The sequence below is a fragment of the Mus musculus genome, chromosome 7 (genome assembly GCF_000001635.26).
Source record: "Mus musculus strain C57BL/6J chromosome 7, GRCm38.p6 C57BL/6J".
Lineage (NCBI taxonomy): Eukaryota > Metazoa > Chordata > Mammalia > Rodentia > Muridae > Mus > Mus musculus.
Window position 1 is genome coordinate 48,439,685 of NC_000073.6, and position 17,845 is coordinate 48,457,529.

Below are 17,845 nucleotides of genomic sequence, written 5' to 3' on the forward strand. Positions count from 1 at the left end.
ATGTGTGTGTACATACATAAATATATATAACAATGGGGGCACGTTCTAGCTCCTGCAAGGAACTTAGAACTCAGCATCTTTCACCATGTCACTCTAGTTTTTTGAGTGAAAAAAGAAGGGACTAATGGGACAATTGCTGCTGGTTAGCAGGAGCTAAGAAACTGGTGGTGATTAAGAGAGAACAGAATCACAGAGGCAAAATCTTCTGGGAAGTATTTTCTGAGAGCACAAAGAAGCTGTGTTCCAGAGATAGCCAAGGTTGTACCTCATGCTTCAGCTGTATTTGGTAATATGTAAGAGTCACCCAGGTGGTACTGGTTTTGAAGGCATGAAGGGTTCATTAAGAACGACTGAGGCTTGGCACTGTGAGAGGCCATGGAAGACCGTTGGTGAAGGTGCAGGTTTAGTTGCAGTTGACAGCCCAGGATTGAAGGGATCATGCAAAAAATTTGGAGGCTTGGCACCATGAAGAAAGTCTATGAGAGGCTATTAGTGAAACCTAGCTGCAGCAGAAGACCATACTGTATTGTAAATGCCAGTACCATGGGATGATCACTAAGAGCAGCAAGAACAATATATCAACCTGAGTTTAGAGTGCTACATAAGTCAGAGCTGGAGAAGTGACAGCAGCCATTTTCAGGAGCCCAGAAAATCATGTGTGCACCCCAGACATTGAAATAAGAGGTTATAACTCTAAAGTTCCCTAGGAGATCCTAAGATGTTTGAGAGTCCAGAGTCCGGGGCAATCTGTTGAGGAAACCTGCTAACAGAGAGTGTAACCAGGTCAGGAAAAAAGTTTGTTGCAGTCAGCAAAGATTAAAAAGGAGTTGGAGATCTAAAGACTTCTTTGACATCAGACATAAAGATGCAGAGTTAGAATGTTGCCCAGCTAGTTTCCTGTCTTACATTGGGGATTATAGGTAAATGATTGGATGAATCTCAGAAGAGACCTTGAACTTTGAACTTTTCATATTGTTGACACTGACATAGACTATGGGGGCTTTGAAAGTTGGACTAAATGTATTTTTATTATGCTATTGCTAGGTATGGCACCCAAAGACTCATGTGTTTGAATAAGCCTATGGGGACTAAGGATTGAATATGATGGTTTGTATATGCTTCTTAGTCCAGTAAGTGGCATGATTTGGAGGTCTGGCCTTGTTGATTTAGGTGTGTCACTGTGGGTGTAGGCTTTAATACCCTAGTCCTAGATGCCTGGAAGTCAGTCTTCCACTAGCAGCCTTCAGAAGATGTAGAACTCTCAGCTCTGCCTGTAACATGGCTGCCTAGATGCTGCCATTTTCCCACCTTGATGATAATGAAATGAACCTCTGAACCTGTAATCCAGCCCCAATTAAATTTTGTCCTTTATAAAATTTGCCTTGGTCACAGTGTCAGTTCGCAGCAGTGAAACTGTAGCTTAGACGGTATCTTCTAAGCTTGAGATTCTCTCTTCTATCACTTGTATTGTTAGTGATGCTTGCCATCTGTAGTTCATGATCTCTTTCCTAAATTGTACATCTCCAGGGTTTTTCCCTTTGTGTTTTCTTTACTGTTTCTGTTTCCTTTTTCAGTTCTTGTACAATTTTGCTCAATTCCTTGACCTGCTTGATTGTATTTTCCTATATTTCTTTAAGGAATTTATTTGTTTCTTCTTTAAGGGCTTTTAACTGCATGTGTTTTCCTGTATTTCTTCATGGGAGTTTTTTATATCCTCCTTAAAGACATTTATCATGTTCATGAGATGGGATCTTAGGTCATTATCTTGCTTTTCATGTAATCCAGAGGTTGCTATGGTGGGAGAACTGGGTTCTGATGGTGTCAAATTGCTTTGTGTTTTATTGATTATGATCTTGCTGTCTTGACTTGGACTATCTGGTTCACTGTGTTATTAACTGACCTTGGTGTCTCTGCCTGGTCTCCTTGTAGGCAGGTAGAGCTCTGTGATATGTGTTAGGGCTGGTCTCCTTGGGAGGTAGGCAGTATTGTCTGTGGTTAAAGTGGGCATCTAGTGTCTCTGGTGAGAGCAGGACTCCTGTGTCCCTGGTTACTGCAGAGCTCCTTTGTCCTTGGTCACTTAGGACTTTGAGGGAAGAATGCAAGCTTCAGCTTGCAGATATGGACCAGAACATTGATCTGGCCTGGTGGGAAAGTGGGCCAGCAGGAAAGTGGACCTGGGAGAGAGTAGGGTAAAGGAGGTAGCTCCTAAGCCAGCTGGGTTGTTGTGTGTATACCAGCTGGTGTGGTTATTTGGCAGAAATTCTCACCTATGTCCTTGGTCACTGAGGACCTCAGGGAAGCATGCAGGCTTCAGCCTTCTTTAGAATTTTTGCAAGTGTTTACTTCAAAGTTATTTGTCTGTAGCTCATGGAATTCACATATGCTCCTTCTTAAATGTTAGATAGAACTCACAAATGATCTCTGTGGTTCTGACAATTCTTTGGTCTGAAACTTTTTCTTGTTGATTAAGTATGATTGCTTTTTGGAAAGATTTCATTTCATGTATAATTCTCTCTCTCTCTCTCTCTCTCTCTCTCTCTCTCTCTCTCTCTCTCATGTGTGTGTGTGTGTGTGTGTGTGTGTGTGTGTGTGTGTGTGTGTGTGTAATGCCTGATATTCTTGTGTCTGTGTAGTTCAGATCATTATGGAAGCCAGAAATATTGGATCCTTCTGGAACTAGAGTTGTAGGTGGCTGTGAGTTTCCTGGTGTGGATTCTGGAACTAACATCACTCTTCTACAAGCATAGTGTGTGCTTTTAACTGCTGAGTCATATCTTCAGCCTCATCAATGATTTGTATTTTCATGAATATATTGTGCTGAGAGGAAATGTGCATTTCCCCATGTCTGTTCATTTCTACTCAGCTACCAAATTCTTAGAATCTATATGTTTATATAAATCTCTAATCATTTTCATTTCAGTGGTATCAGCCTTGAAGTGTTTTTCATCAATGATATTGCTAATTTGAGTCTTACATCTCTTTCTCTAAGATAGTCCTGATCGGGGTTTTTCAACTTAGTTTCTCCTTTTTTACACAGTGGTTCTCTTTTGCTCACTGTTGTGTTTAAATCATTACTTCATGTGTGCCTTCTCTGGTCTTTATCACTTATTCTCTTTTACTAATTTTGATCTCAGTTTTCTTTGTTGTTTTATAGCTCTTTGAGATGTCTAGATACTGTTTCATTCTTTCCTTATTTGTGGATGTGAGGGGATGCTGCACACATCCACAGTATACCTTTGAAGATGAGAGCACTGTTTGTCAATCAGTTCTGTTCTTCCATTGTATAAGTTTCCAAACTGGAACTCATGTGGACAGGCTTAGGTGTATGTGACTCCCAATGAAAGATTTCACTCTCATATTTACCTATTTTCCAATCCAATGAATCCAATTGATATTAATGATATGTGCATATGTGGGGCATCATTGCCAAGATTCAGACAACCTACCTACCATTTTCATACCCACAAAAAAAAAAATGAGTCTCCCTCTCCAGCATTCATCAGCTGCCAAGAACCTCTTAACTCCATGAAGTATACTATTTTATTTTTAATTTTTGAGAATTTCAATATGAGTACCATATTTGCATCATTCCCCCACAACTCTTCTTCTGCTTCTCCACTTCCTCTCAAATTCAAGACATTTTCTTCTTTATATTATGTTACTTGTACACGTACACACACACACACACACACACACGTGTGTGTGTGTGTGTGTGTGTGTGTGTGTGTGCACATGTATAGAAGCAACTTAATCTATTTACTGATGCTCATACTACATGTCACGTATAAGTTTAAGTGTGATCACTTTAGATTTAGTAACACATAAGGATGGCTCATCCCTGAAGAAAACTGATTTTCTCTATTGCTGTAGCCACTGATTGCTTGTAGCAATGTCATCTAGGGATGAATCCTTGTGAGATTTCCATATTTACACTGACATGTGTACTGATGTTATCACTATGCAGGTCTTGTTTAAGATTACTGAGAGTTTTTGACATTGTTGAGATTGTGTGGGTGCAGCCTCCCTGGCATGTCTAGAAGACTCTATCTAGGTGCAGACATCTGGTCTTCTGGATATTACCATCTTTCTTCTCCATTGTTCTTAATGTTCCCTGAATCTTAAGTGTTTTTCCTAAACAGAAAACCACTACATGTCTTATCATAAATACTCCACCTATTTAATTAGGCACAGTATAATACAGAAGCTAAAATAGGAAGACTTATAGTTTGATTTAAAGACTTAGAAATATAGACTTAGAAAATTAATATAAAGATTTAGAAGAAAGAGAGACTAGTGAAGCATAGAGGATATTGCTGTCTCCTTTGCTTGCCCCTCGGATGTAGAAATTAAGTACCTATTGCTGATGACACCATGTATTCCAAACACAGGGTCCAAAGACATCTGAGCTGGAGTTGATTTAAGTGCCTTCCCATTCATGTACCAGAACATACCATGCAAGCTTCTAAAGGAAGGAAGTGATTAGTAGTCATGTACAGTTATGATGCCTACAAATATCATCAAATGCTATCAAGGCATAATAATCCTAAGGCTGCACAGATACCTCACATAACTCTGTAGTAATCAACAGATCTCCAATTAGACTTAACATGTAATCAAAAGGGGAAATCATATGTGACATGGGAAGCCTAGCTATTTATTCAGGGCTGGTGAAGTTATGAATTTTTGGAGGGAAATCTACAACCATTGCTGTATTCATTAACATAATTCCTAAGTTCATTCTATATATTTGTCCTTATACCCACATCTAAGTGTAGTCCTCACCTCTCATTGTGAAAAGTTCTCTTTGTAACAAAGACAACGAAAACTAAGGAAAATCAGAAAAAAATGTAGATGTATGGAGCCCAGTTAAAAGGAATACATGTATAAATGACTCCCACACCTGATATTCAGAAAACATTGAGGAGTAGGAAAGCAGAAAGACTGTAGAAGACCAGAAAATAAGGGAGAGCATGTATCCTAGTAACATATCTTTGTCCATCATTTCATTTTAATCTGGCATGGCTTTATTTAAAAATAGGCATCTAGTAGCAACATTGTTATGTCTTTATATTTGCTTCACAATATTCAAGCTAGAGGAACAAGTCAGATAAGGAACAATGAAGGAATCAATTGTGAAACTGCGGGAGTCACAAACAGAACATGATTACTCTACTGTTAAGAACCCGGGTATCAGGTTATTTATTACATGTTGAAAATTTAATATATGTCATGCTGCATTATGGAAGCAAATGTAAAGAGAAATATATGACATCATTTCATTTGGAAGTAGAATGTACTTTAAAGTGTTAGTATCTATATAATGACTATATATGACTATATATAAGGAAATAATGCACTTCTTATCAAATCTTTCTTAGAAGGTGAAAAACATAGTTTTAAAAACATTAACAGCCAGGCATGGTGGTGCACACCTTTAATCCCAGCACTCGGGATGCAGAGGCAGGTGGATCTCTGAGTTCGAGGCCAGCCTGGTCTAAAAAGTGAGTTCCAGGACAGTCAGGGCTATACAGAGAAACTCTGTCTCGAAAAACGAAAAAAGGAATTAAAATATTAAGTAAAAGAAAGTTTCATAATTATTTTTCTGTTGCTGTGATAACAAAGTCTACTCATACAAAATATTTCATAAGATATGTCATAATTCTCATGGGGTGGAATACATGACCCTCATAGCCAGAAGCCTGAGAAGAGGCAGACAGGTTGGCATGGCAATGGAGCAGTTGCCAGAAGCTTATATCTGACTCTCAAGCTTGAGGCAGATAAAGGGCTGATGTGGAATAGTACTGGCTTTTGAAACCTCAAAGATTACCCCTACTGAGATATATTCCAAAAAGGACACACATTTTAATCCATCCCAAACAGTTCCACCAATCTGGGGCCAAGAATTCCAAAATGAGACTGTAGAGGAAATTTTTCAGGTACACCACCACATTCCAGTTCTTGGACCATGTAAATTTGTAGCTATATCACAGTAGAAAACACACTAAATCCAACTTGAAAAGTTCTCATAGTCTTTCACAGTACAAACACAGTTTAAAAGTCAAAAGTCTCTTATGATACTCAAGGCAATCTCTTAATTGTAACTCCTTGTCAAATAAAAAAAGCACAGTACTTGTTTCCCACATACACAGGCACAGATCGTACATTACCATCCATTCCAAAAGAGGAATGGAGACATGGTGAGGAAATACTGGGCCAAGCAAAAGGAGAAAATGAATATTTACATAACCTGCTGTATATGTTAGTTTGTTCAACTATAACAACCATTTAGCTACATGTATATCAAACATCATGCTACAATCTTTAATTTGCACTGTAAATTTTAGTTTGCAACAAAAATATGGACAGCATATTTACCTCTGACAAAAAATTTTGACTGGAGGAGAAATAAAAATTAAGAAATATAAGAGAGTGTTTTGTGTCTTGATTAGGTTTTATACCTATATTAACTTAAAATCCTGATTTTTTTTACATTAATCTGTTGATATTCTATCCTCTTAATTGAATTTATCACACACTGCAGCTTTAAAATTGAAATACTGTTTTATAGAAAACTTTACTTAACATTACATAATTAAGTTTTTAGATGCTACTCGCTCGTGAAATGGTATAAATTTAAAACAAGTTTGATATCAAGGGAACCTGTTATAGAGGACCTGATTGGAAAAATATCATGAGGAAAGAGTCAGAGAGAAGGAGAATCATGACAAAGTCAACACTCAACCATGGGAAGCTAAGTAGGACACTGTGAAAGGAAGAAAAGAGGACAGACACTCTCAACCTTTTCATGAGCATGGATATTGATGGATCACATTATTAGACTGAGCACACTCTTCCAATGCTGAAAATGGAATAGATAGTGAACTTGAAGGTGAGGAATCCACTGGGAGAATAGTGATTTAACAGACTTCTCTTGAGAATGTTTACATCTTTACTAAGAAATTTATATAAGAAAGATGATCATACATTTATTAAAACCTACAGAAATTAGTAAGTTCTGTGATTATTACTTATCTATTTAGCCCTTCATTATTGGAAAAAGTTTGTTTTAAAACAGAATTTTTTTTGCAAAGTATAACAAGGATTTAACCACTATCAAATTAAGTGAGCAAAGAAATATAACTTTTCATTGCACTTTCTTGAGTTTTCTTCTGAAGAGGGATTTGTCAATTGTGGTCAACACCTCTCCTGGACCCCATAGAGCTTATAAGGAGTCCCATCAAATGGAGTTGGTAAAGCTCTGAGCAAGATAGCTGCAAAAATACTGTACTCAGTATTTATAACAAGTTCAATATCAATCAACTTCTACAACATTGACTACTTCCCCAACTGAGTTAACCTTGGGTCATCAACTAAACAACATTATGAAAATGCCACAAAGTGATAAAAACATAGTTCTCTTCAAAGCTATTTATGCCTGATCAAAGCAGCTCTCAGTCCCTTCCAGACAGTTTTTATTTCTCTAGGTCTTCTTGAGGAACCCATCTCTCCACATTCTTCCTCCTCAGGAGAGTCTTGCATGGCTCTCTGCAGAAGAAGCTTGAGAGTCTTCCGTTGAAACCGATGGTGCCTAATGGAGCCAACAAGGAAGTAAATGATGGGGTTGGCACAGCTGTTAATACAGGACAGAAATATTGTCACGTTACGAAAACCACAAGGTTTATTATCATGAAATTCCCTAATCCACTCTAAGAGGAACCAGTAGATCCCATAGGGCAGACCAAAGATCAGGAAGACAAGCACTGTAAACACAATGGTCACATACAACCTGGTCACAGGAACCTTGTGTAAGCCACAGAAGATGGTAAGCACCAAGGCCAGACTGGATCCCAAGAGAACCACAAATAAAACAATTAACCATGCAGTAGTGATTAAATCAAATGTCTTACACAAACCAGGGCCACTAGTGTAATATAGGAAGCCACATTCCTTTCCTTCCAGGAGGCTCAACACCAGGGACAAGACCCAAAGCACAGTACATATGACAGCTGATGTGTGCCTTGGGCGTTGGCAGCGGTACCAGATGGGCCACATGACAGATAGGAAGCGTTCAGTGCTAATGACAGTGAGGATGCTCAGACCACTAAGGTAAGCAATGTTTAACACCATAGTGTAAGATGAAAAAAAATTAGTGGGGATGAAGTAGATGTCTAAGATAATATAAAAACAATGTACAATTTGAAAGCACATGAAGACAAAGTCAGCACCAGCAAGGTTGAGGATGTAGACAGAGAAGGCATTCCTGCTCATCTGGAAGCCCAGAAACCATAACACTGTGGCATTTCCAACCAGCCCAACTAAGGCAATGATGAGGGAAAGAAAAGTCATGGTACGAGACACAACTTCACAAAATGATATTCCATTGTCATTGCTTTCTTTCAGTGCTGTAATATTAATGGTCCAGTCTTGGATGACTAAGTCCATTTTCAGGAGTGGTGCAATCTCAGTTCTGCAATGAAAAAAAAAAAAAGACACGAACACATTTCATCTACACTTGAATTCTCAGGAACACCCTTATATGTGTTAATGGTTTACTAGGTTCATAAAATAGGGAGACTGGTAGAGATGAAGTAATTTATCAAAATAAATATTTCTGGAGCATTAATTTAAAAATAGCCTGTATATATTTAGATTATCTACCAACCATATTCTGTATTGATGGAGAGAAAGAGAGAGGGAGAGAGAGAGAGAGAGAGAGAGAGAGAGAGAGAGAGGGAGAGAGAGAGGAAGAAGAAGAAGAAGAAGAAGAAGAAGAAGAAGAAGAAGAAGAAGAAGAAGAAGAAGAAGAAGAAGAAGAAGAAGAAGAAGAAGAAAATAAGTGCTGGCCATGCAAAATAAAGGGTATTATGACACAGAAATATCTATAAGGTTTGAATCAGAGATATTCTCTTGGAGTCACAGTATAGAAACTGTCCTACTAGCCATCATAGCTTACCTGTGGAATACCAACAGTATAGATACTAGAGAATGAAGAGTTCCATGAATTCAATGACAGTCTGAGATACATAGTAAGTTCCAGGAAAGCCTTGGTTGTGGGAGAAAGGAAGCAGAGGGAGAGGGAGAGAGAGAGAGAGAGAGAGAGAGAGAGAGAGAGAGAGAGAGAGAGAGCATAAGAAATCTGAGCACCAATTTGGAGACCAAACTTATAAATCCTTTGTGTATAGTATAGGACTGGGAATCAGACTAAAGCACAGAAAACCAATCCTATAAAATAGAAGATGGAGTTTCCTTGATCTTCAAGAGAATATGGACATTCAAACACAGAGGTTTTCCAAATATACATAAAAAGAAATGAACCCATAGGCATCAAACAAGTGTCAAGTGTCAGGAGAAGATGACACATAAAGAATGCTAATGTTAACATTCCCTCCCTGAACTCATTCACACACCTTCATTAGACTTACTTATCTGGAAGCATATAGAATAATTTCTCTCCTGCATCCATTTCCTGCTGCAGACTCCTCTGGGCCATGTCCAGTTTCCCTGAGCAGCCAACTGTCACTCCCCCACCTCCACTGACCAGTCATCTCTCTCTCTCTCTATCCATCTTACTAAGACCTGTTGATACATGTTAGATTTCCCCACTAAACCCATTCTACTGTCCTGTGAGTCATCTAAGGAATTTCCTGCTGCCTATAGTCATGTACTATCCTCCTGAGCACCATTGTACCAGTACTTTGCTGTCTGTCTTTCCCCTGGAATCCTCTATCATATGTTTCCTCAGAGACACACCCAACATCTGGGAGACTTACATTACACGATGAGTTCCATTGTCTAGTCCAAGGATACCTACCAGAGGCCTGCCACATCAGGAAATCAAAATTATGTCACCTTCAAATATATGGCATATCAGGAACATCCAGGGACAGACAGATGGTTAAAGGTCATCATAAGACCAGAATCAACAAAAGCCATGGCAATATCCAACTTTCAGATAACAGGTATCTTACTACAACAAACAATGAATACCCTAACAACCGTAACTATGACCTTAAATCAAATCTTCTGAAGATGATAGAGTCCTTTAAAATGAAATTAATAAATCTCTTAAGGAAATACAGGAAAATATAATCAAAAGATAGAGGCTTTTAAAAAGGAAACAAATAAACCCTTTAAAGAAATACAGAACAATCTAATAAAACAGGAGAAGAAAATGAATAAACCTGATCAAGACTTGAAAATAAAAATAGAAGCAATAAAGACATCACGGACTGAGGCAATCCTGGAGATGTAAAACCTATGGAAGGAAACAGAAAAAACAGACACAAGCATGACTAACAATACAAGGTATGGAAGAGAGACTCTCAGGCACAGAAGATATGGTAGAAGAAATCGATACATCAGACAAAGAAAATCTAAAATCTAAAAAAAAAAAAAAAAAAAAAAAAGAATTTGTCCCAAAACAAACATTCAAGATATGTGGCACACTATAAAAAAAAACCTTACCCAAGACGAAAAATAATAGAAGAAGGTGACGAGTCCCAGATTCAAGAACCAGAAAATATCAACAAAAACATAAGAGAAAACTTTCCCAACCTAAAGAAAGAGAGGCCAATAAACAAACAAGAAGCTTACAAAACACAAATTAGACTTGAGAAGAAAAGGAAATCCTGCTGCCACATAATACTCTAAACAATATACCTATAGAACAAATATGAAAATATGTAATGGAAAATGGTCAAGAAACATATATACTTATCAGATTTATACCTGAAGTCTCAATAGAACCTCTAAAAGCTAGAAATCCCTAGACAGATAGATGTGTTTAGACTCTAAAAAGCCACAGATGCCATCCTAGACTACTATATCTATAAAAACTCTCAATTATCATAGGTGGAGAAAATAAGATATTTTAAAACAAAACCAAATTTAAAGGCTCTCTATCTATAAGTCCCACCTAACAAAAAAAAACACTAGGAGGAAAACTCTAACTCAAGGAGGATAACTACACCCATGAAAACATAGGAAGTAAGCAATTCCATACAATCAAAACAAAACAAGAGAAGCATAGAGGAACACATACCACCACCAGCAGCAGCAGCAACAGTAGCAGCAGCAACAGCAGCAATACCACCACCACTAGTATCACCACTACCAGCATCAAAATAGCAGGAAGTAACAATCACTGGTCATTAAAAATCTCTCAACATTGATGGACACAATACCCACAAAAAAGGTACAGTCTAAAAGAATGGATGTAAAAATAGGATCCATTATTCTCCTGCATACAAGAAAAAAAACCTCAGTGATAAAGATAAAATTATTTCAGAGTACAGGGCTGGAAAATTGTTTACATGCAAATGGATCAAAAATAAGCTGGAGTAGCCATTAAAATATCTAATAAAATGGACTTTAAAACAAAATTAATCAAAATAGATAGGGAAGGATACTTCATAATCATCAAAGGAAAAATCTATGAAAATGATGTCTCAATTATAAGAATCTATGCCCCAAATACAAGGGCACCCACATTTGTAAAAGAAACATTGATAAAGTTTAAATCGTACATGGAACACAACACATTAATATTGGGGTACTTTATCACTGCATTCTCACCAATTCACAGATCATGAAGGACAGAAAGTTAACAGATAATAATGAAACTGAACCATTACAAATCAAATGGACCTAACAGATACCTACATTCACACAAACACAAAAGATTATAATTCTTCTCAGGACTTCATGAAACCATCTACAAAATTGATCATACACTTGGTCACAAAGCAAGTCTCTACACACAAAGGAAGATTGAAATAATGGTTTCTATTATACTAGACCATCATTAGTTAAAAGTGGACCTCAACAACTGCAAAAGCATCAGAAAGCCTACACTTTTATTGAAACCTAATAACTCTCTACTCAACAGTTTTGAGGTCAGGAAAGAGATAAAGAAAGAAATTAAAATCTTTCTAGAATTCAATGAAAATGAAGGCAAAATGTGTCCAAACATAGGGGACACAATGAAAGCAGTTCTGAAAGAAAAGTCCATATCACTAAGTGCCTCCATAAAGAAATTAGAGAGTCCTTATTCCAGCAATTTGAAAACACATCAGAAAGCTCTAGAAAACAAAAGAAGCACACACATCCAAATCGGGTATATGGCAGGAAATACTCAAAATTAGGAATGAAATCAATTAGAAACAAAGAAAACAATACAAAGAATCAACAATACCAAGAGCTGGTTCTTTAAGAAAATCAACAAGATAGACAAACATTTAGCCAAACTAACTAAAAAGCAGAGACCATTTATCCCAATAAACAAAATAAGAAATGAAAAAAGAGACATAACCGACAATGAGGAAATACAAAGAATCATTAAGTCATAGTTCTAAAGCCTTTATTCCACAAAAATGGAAGATCTAAATGAAATGGATAATTTTCTAGAAAGGCACCACTTACTTAAATCAAGATCAAGCAAAATATTTAAATATTTCTATAACTCCCAAAGAAATAGAAGCAGTCATCAAATGTCTTCCAATAAAAGAAAGACCAGGGCCAGATGGCTTTATTGTAGAATTCTATCAAACATTTAAAGAAGGTCTAATATCAATGCTCCTCAAAATATTCCACAAAGTATAAACATAAGTAACACTGTCAAACTCATTCTATGTGGCCACAGTCACCTTGATACCTAAACGACACAAAGACTCAAAAACAAAACAAAAAAATTATAATTTTAAAACAATTACCCTAATGAATAGTGATGCAAAAATACTCAGTAAAACACACACAAACTGAATCATCTCAGGACACATAAAAAATCTAGAAGGATTCATCCCAGGGATGCAAGGATGATTCAATATACAAAAATCCATCTATATAAGCCATCATATAAAAAAACTGAAATAACAAAATCACATTATTATCTCATTAGATGCTGAGGAAGATTTTATCAAAATCCTTTACCCAGACATGTTAAACATCATGGAGATATTAGTGGTACCAAATGCATACCTAAACATAATAAAAGTAATACACCACAAGCCAGTAGTCAAGATCAAATTAAATGCAAAGAAATTTAAAACAATTCTACTAAAATCAGGGACAAGTCAAGGCTTCCCACTCTCTTTCTAGCTACTCAACCATAGAACTTGAAGTTCTATCAGGAGCAAACAGACAACTAAAGGAAATGAAGTGGATATGAATTGAAAAGGAAGAAGTCAAAGTATTGCTATTTGTAGATGATATGGTAGTATACATCAGTGAATCCTAAAATTCTACTAGAGAACTCAAACAGCCAATAAACACTTTCAGCAAAGTGTCTAGATACAAAATTAACTCTAAAATGTCAGTAACCATTTTAATACAAACAATAAAGGGGTTTATAAAGAAATCACGGAAACTACAAACTTCACTATAGCCACAAAAAACAAAATATCTTGGTGTAACTCTAATCAAGCAAGTGAAATACCTCTATGACACTAACTTTAAGTCTCTGAAGAAAGGAGTTGAAAATGATAACAGAAGTTAGAAAGATCTCCCACTCTCATGGATCAGTAGAATTAACACAGTGAAAATGACAATCTTGTCAAAACCAACATTCAGATTGAATGCAATTCCCATCAAAACTCCAACACAATTCTTAACAGATCTTGGCAGAGCAATTCTCAAAATCATATGGGAAAAAACCCTGGATAGCTAAAACAATCCAGAACAACAACACAAAAAACTTATGAAGGAATCACAATTCCTGACCTCAACCTTTTCTACAAATCAATAGTAATAAAAAAAAATTGTATTATATTGGTACAGGAATATACTCATTGATAAATAGAATGGAATCAAAGACTCTGAAATAAATACACACTACCTTAGAAATTTGATTTCTGACAAAGAAGACAAAGCCATACAATTGTAAAAAGAAACATCTTCAACAAATAGTGCTGGTCTAACTGAATGTCTTCATGTAGAAGAATTTAAATAGATCCATATTTATCACCCTGCACAAAACTCAACCCCAAGTGTTTCAAAGATCTCAGAAAACAACTTCCTGAACAGAACACCAATGGTTCAAGTTCTGAGAACAACAATTGATAAATGGGACCTCAGGAAACTGGAAAGTTTCTGTAAGGAAAAGGAAACCATCAACGTGACAAAACTACAGCCTAAAGGATCAGAAATGATATTAACCAACCTACACCTGAAAGAGGGCTTATATCCAAAAACATACAAAGTACTCAACAAGTTAGACACCCACAATCCAAAAAACTCAAGAAATGGTGTACGGAACTAAACAGAATTCTCAACAGAGGACTCTTTCATGCCAGATTAGCACTTAAAGAAATTCTCTAAGTCCTTAGTAATCAAGAAAATGCAAATCCGAATAACCTCGAGGTTCCATCTTACACCCCTCATAATGGCTAAGAAGAAAAACTCAAGTGATAGCATATGCTGACTAGGTATGCAGACCAAGGAAAATGCTACTCCATGGCCAATGGGAGTGCAAACTTGCACAACCACTTTGGAAATCAATTTGGCAGTTGTTCAGAAAACTTGGAATAGTTATACCTCAAGACTCAGCTATACCACTCCTGGAAACATACCCAAAAGATGCCCCACTATAACACAGGGACACTTGCTCAACTCTTGTCATAGGATCTTTCTTTGGAATAGCCAGAAGCTCAAACCAACTTAAATGTCCTTCAAGTGAAGAATGGATAATAAGCATCTTTGGGAGTGACTCTAGCTGAGATTCCTACAAGAGGGGGATATAGAGATATAAGAGGCTATTTCTTGTAGCCAGGCTTGTAGTTCAAGAGGAAGGTGGGGGATATTAAGCCACCCACAAAACCTTCAACCTGAAAATTGACTTGCCTACAGAATGTATAGCAGAGATTGAGGGCAAAATCAACCAACCAAAGACTGCCCCAATTTGAGACCACACCACTTGAGAGAGCCAACCCTGACATTATTAACGATACTCCACTGTGCTTGCACAGCAGGACCTAGCACATTTGTCTCTTGATATACTTCATCCTGCAACAGATGGAGGCAGATGAAGAGACCCACAAGGAAAAGTCATCTGTAGCCTGGGGAGTCTTGTGGAAGAGTAGGTGATAAAAGTGAGCAAATCAGAGGGGTTAAGAAAACCACAAGAAGATCCAGAGTCCACTAACTTGAGTCCTTAAGGACTCACAGAGCCTGGGTCACCAATAAGGGAGCATACATGAGCTTACACTTGACTCCCACATACAACACATTTGTAGCAAATATGGAGCTTGTTCTCTACAGGTTCCTATAACAAGTGGAGTCAGGGTGGGCTGTTCCCAGCCATTGGAGTCCCTTCCCTTCCCCTTCCTGGTTGGGTCTCAGTGGGAGAGAAGGTGTCTAGGCTTCCTGGAATTTGATTTTCCAGGGTGGAGTGTGGGGTGGGGGGCTCTCTTCTCTGAGAAGAAATGGTAGAAACAGTTGGAGTATAGTGTTATAAGAATGTGACTAGAAATAAAGGAGGTAATAGGGCTGTGATTGGAATGTAAAGTGAATAAAATTATGGAAAAAAGTATGGTAATGTTAAAAGATGCAAGAGACGTGTCACTTTACTTGCAAAAGAAAACTTGTCAGAAAATAATACCTTTCTATGCAAATATCCAAAGTTAGGAGAACATGGGAAGATATATTCTATACCCTTAAAGCAAAAAAACTGCCAATTAAGCTGCACACCCTCCTTGGTATGAAGCATTAAGCATTTTTCTTCTGCATATTGCTATATTATAAACAAAACCAAAAGAGATTGATCTGAGAAAGGATCTACTAGGGATGGAGAAGGAAGTTCAAAGGAATAAGGTAGAGTTAAAAGATTGGAGAGGAGAGAAATCATAGAATATCATATACAGATATCAAATTGTCAAATAACAAATGTAATCAATAAAAAATTATTATATGTCTGGGGCAGCACAACTACACCTACATCTATAGTGGCATCCAGATCTTGTTTCAGATTACTATGCGCCATTACTTTTGATAAAGCTGCACACTCTGTGTGCTTTTCTTGTTTTGGAGTGGGAGTTCATCCCCTGTGTATCTTTCCCTAACTATGTATACTACTGATAAATTATTCAACAATGTTCTTCTCAGCAACTCATTTTCAGACCATAAGTTGTCTATTGAGAAATAAATGCAGAAAGAAATGAAAGCCTTTCTGTAGCAGGAAACACAGTTGTTTGAGTTACTGACATAACAGGGAATTTAGAGAAAAGGTGCCTGCACCCATATGCTTGCTATGTCAAAGAGAGTACACAATTCTCACAGTATCAGAACACTTTGATAATTGAGATGAGAGAGAATGGGAAGCAATTGCAAGAAATAGCCAGTGTCTTGACTTACAGTATTCTAATCTTGCATAGTCAAATCTGTCAGCCTACACAGTTCAAATCACTTTTGTATCTCCTGAGCTTTCAGGAAAACCTGATGGTCCTTGGATTCTCCATCTCAAGGTGTAGATATATGGCCATAGACTAAGAAAATATACAAAAAACTCATAAAGCCTCTTACCTTTGCTCCATTTTTCTTATAGAAGATGGTAATTTGCTCTGTGTCAAAGTGAAGAGTTACTGGAACCAGCTGTCAATATGAAACACGTCTGCAGCGCATGGATAACAATGTGACTGGTGCCTGATGAAGGCTAATCAGAATGTCAGAAAGCCCTGTAGTTTCCTGTACTTAGATCTGCTGGCATATGAGTGTCATGCCTTTGAGTCATTCTCATCATGAGACCATTTTTGGCATTTGAACTGGATTCTATCTCTCATCCTCTGGTCATGCCAACCTATCTAGCTTCCATCCCATTAGTTAAAGTTGAAACAAGAACTTACCGTATTAAGTTAGTCCATTTAACCATCTTTCCCAAGGAACATCCAAGTACTGAGATTGTAGACAGGCAAGTAACCAGTATCAATGTGGGTAATAGGGATTTGAATCCAGATCCTTACAATTTCTGGATAAGAGCTTCAACCACAGAGTAATCCCCCAGTCCTATCTAGGAGCTCTCCCCGCAATTTCTGAATATTACAAATGAAGCTGCTACAAACAGGAGTTGAGCAAGACTCCTTGGAGTATGGTGGAGCATTTATTGGGCCCAGGAGTGGGCATCTTGAGGTGTAACTATTTCCAATATTCTGAGAAAGCACCAAATTGATTTCCAACGTGGTTGTAAAGGTTTGCAGTCCAATAGAGGATTGTTCCCCTTCCTCCACATTCCCATCAGCATATCTGTCACTTGAGTTTTTGATCTTAGCTATTCTTTAGAGTATAAGGTAGAATCCCAGAATCATTTTGATTTGCATTTCCCTGATTACTAAGAACTTCAAATATTTCTTTAAGTGCCTTTTGGGCATTAGAGATTCCTCTGTTGAGATTTCTGTGCATATTTCTTTGCCAATCTTTTTATGATTTATTTCTTTTCAATAAACTAATAAAATTTATTTTAAAATGTACAACTCAGTATTGACCTTTTTTAACTCATCAAAATAATTTATAATAGTTGAATGCCTCTAAAGTATACATTATGTCTTCTGAAGCTAAAAGTAATATGCACTCAACCAGTTTTTAAAATCTATTTGGAACATTAAACATGATAAAAGTAGAAAAAATAATCTCTTATGAAGTCCTCTATGAAAGAAAATTGTGACAGGTTCCTGATTAGACAAAAACAGTTCTATCTCCAAGGGAGAATAGTCAATGTAACACTGGCTTCATAGAGTGAATTGTGGAGTGTTCCTTCTGTTTCTATTTTGTGGAATAATTTGACGAGTATTGGTATTAGGTCTTCTTTGAAAGTCTGATAGAATTCTGCACTAATTCCATCTGGTCTGGGCTTTTGGGGGTA

At 37.1% G+C, this 17,845-nt stretch overlaps 1 protein-coding gene across 1 annotated transcript; it reads right to left on the reverse strand.

The window, feature by feature from the left end:
• Positions 1-4,428: 4,428 nt before the first annotated feature.
• Mrgprb1 (MAS-related GPR, member B1) lies at positions 4,429-16,658 on the reverse strand. The gene is made up of 2 exons (NM_205810.4): positions 16,513-16,658; positions 4,429-8,467 (listed from the first exon to the last, which is right to left on the reverse strand). Exons 1-2 carry the CDS (start codon positions 16,521-16,523, stop codon positions 7,426-7,428), a joined length of 1,053 nt encoding a protein of 350 aa, NP_991379.3. The 5' UTR covers positions 16,524-16,658; the 3' UTR covers positions 4,429-7,425.
• Positions 16,659-17,845: the final 1,187 nt, after the last annotated feature.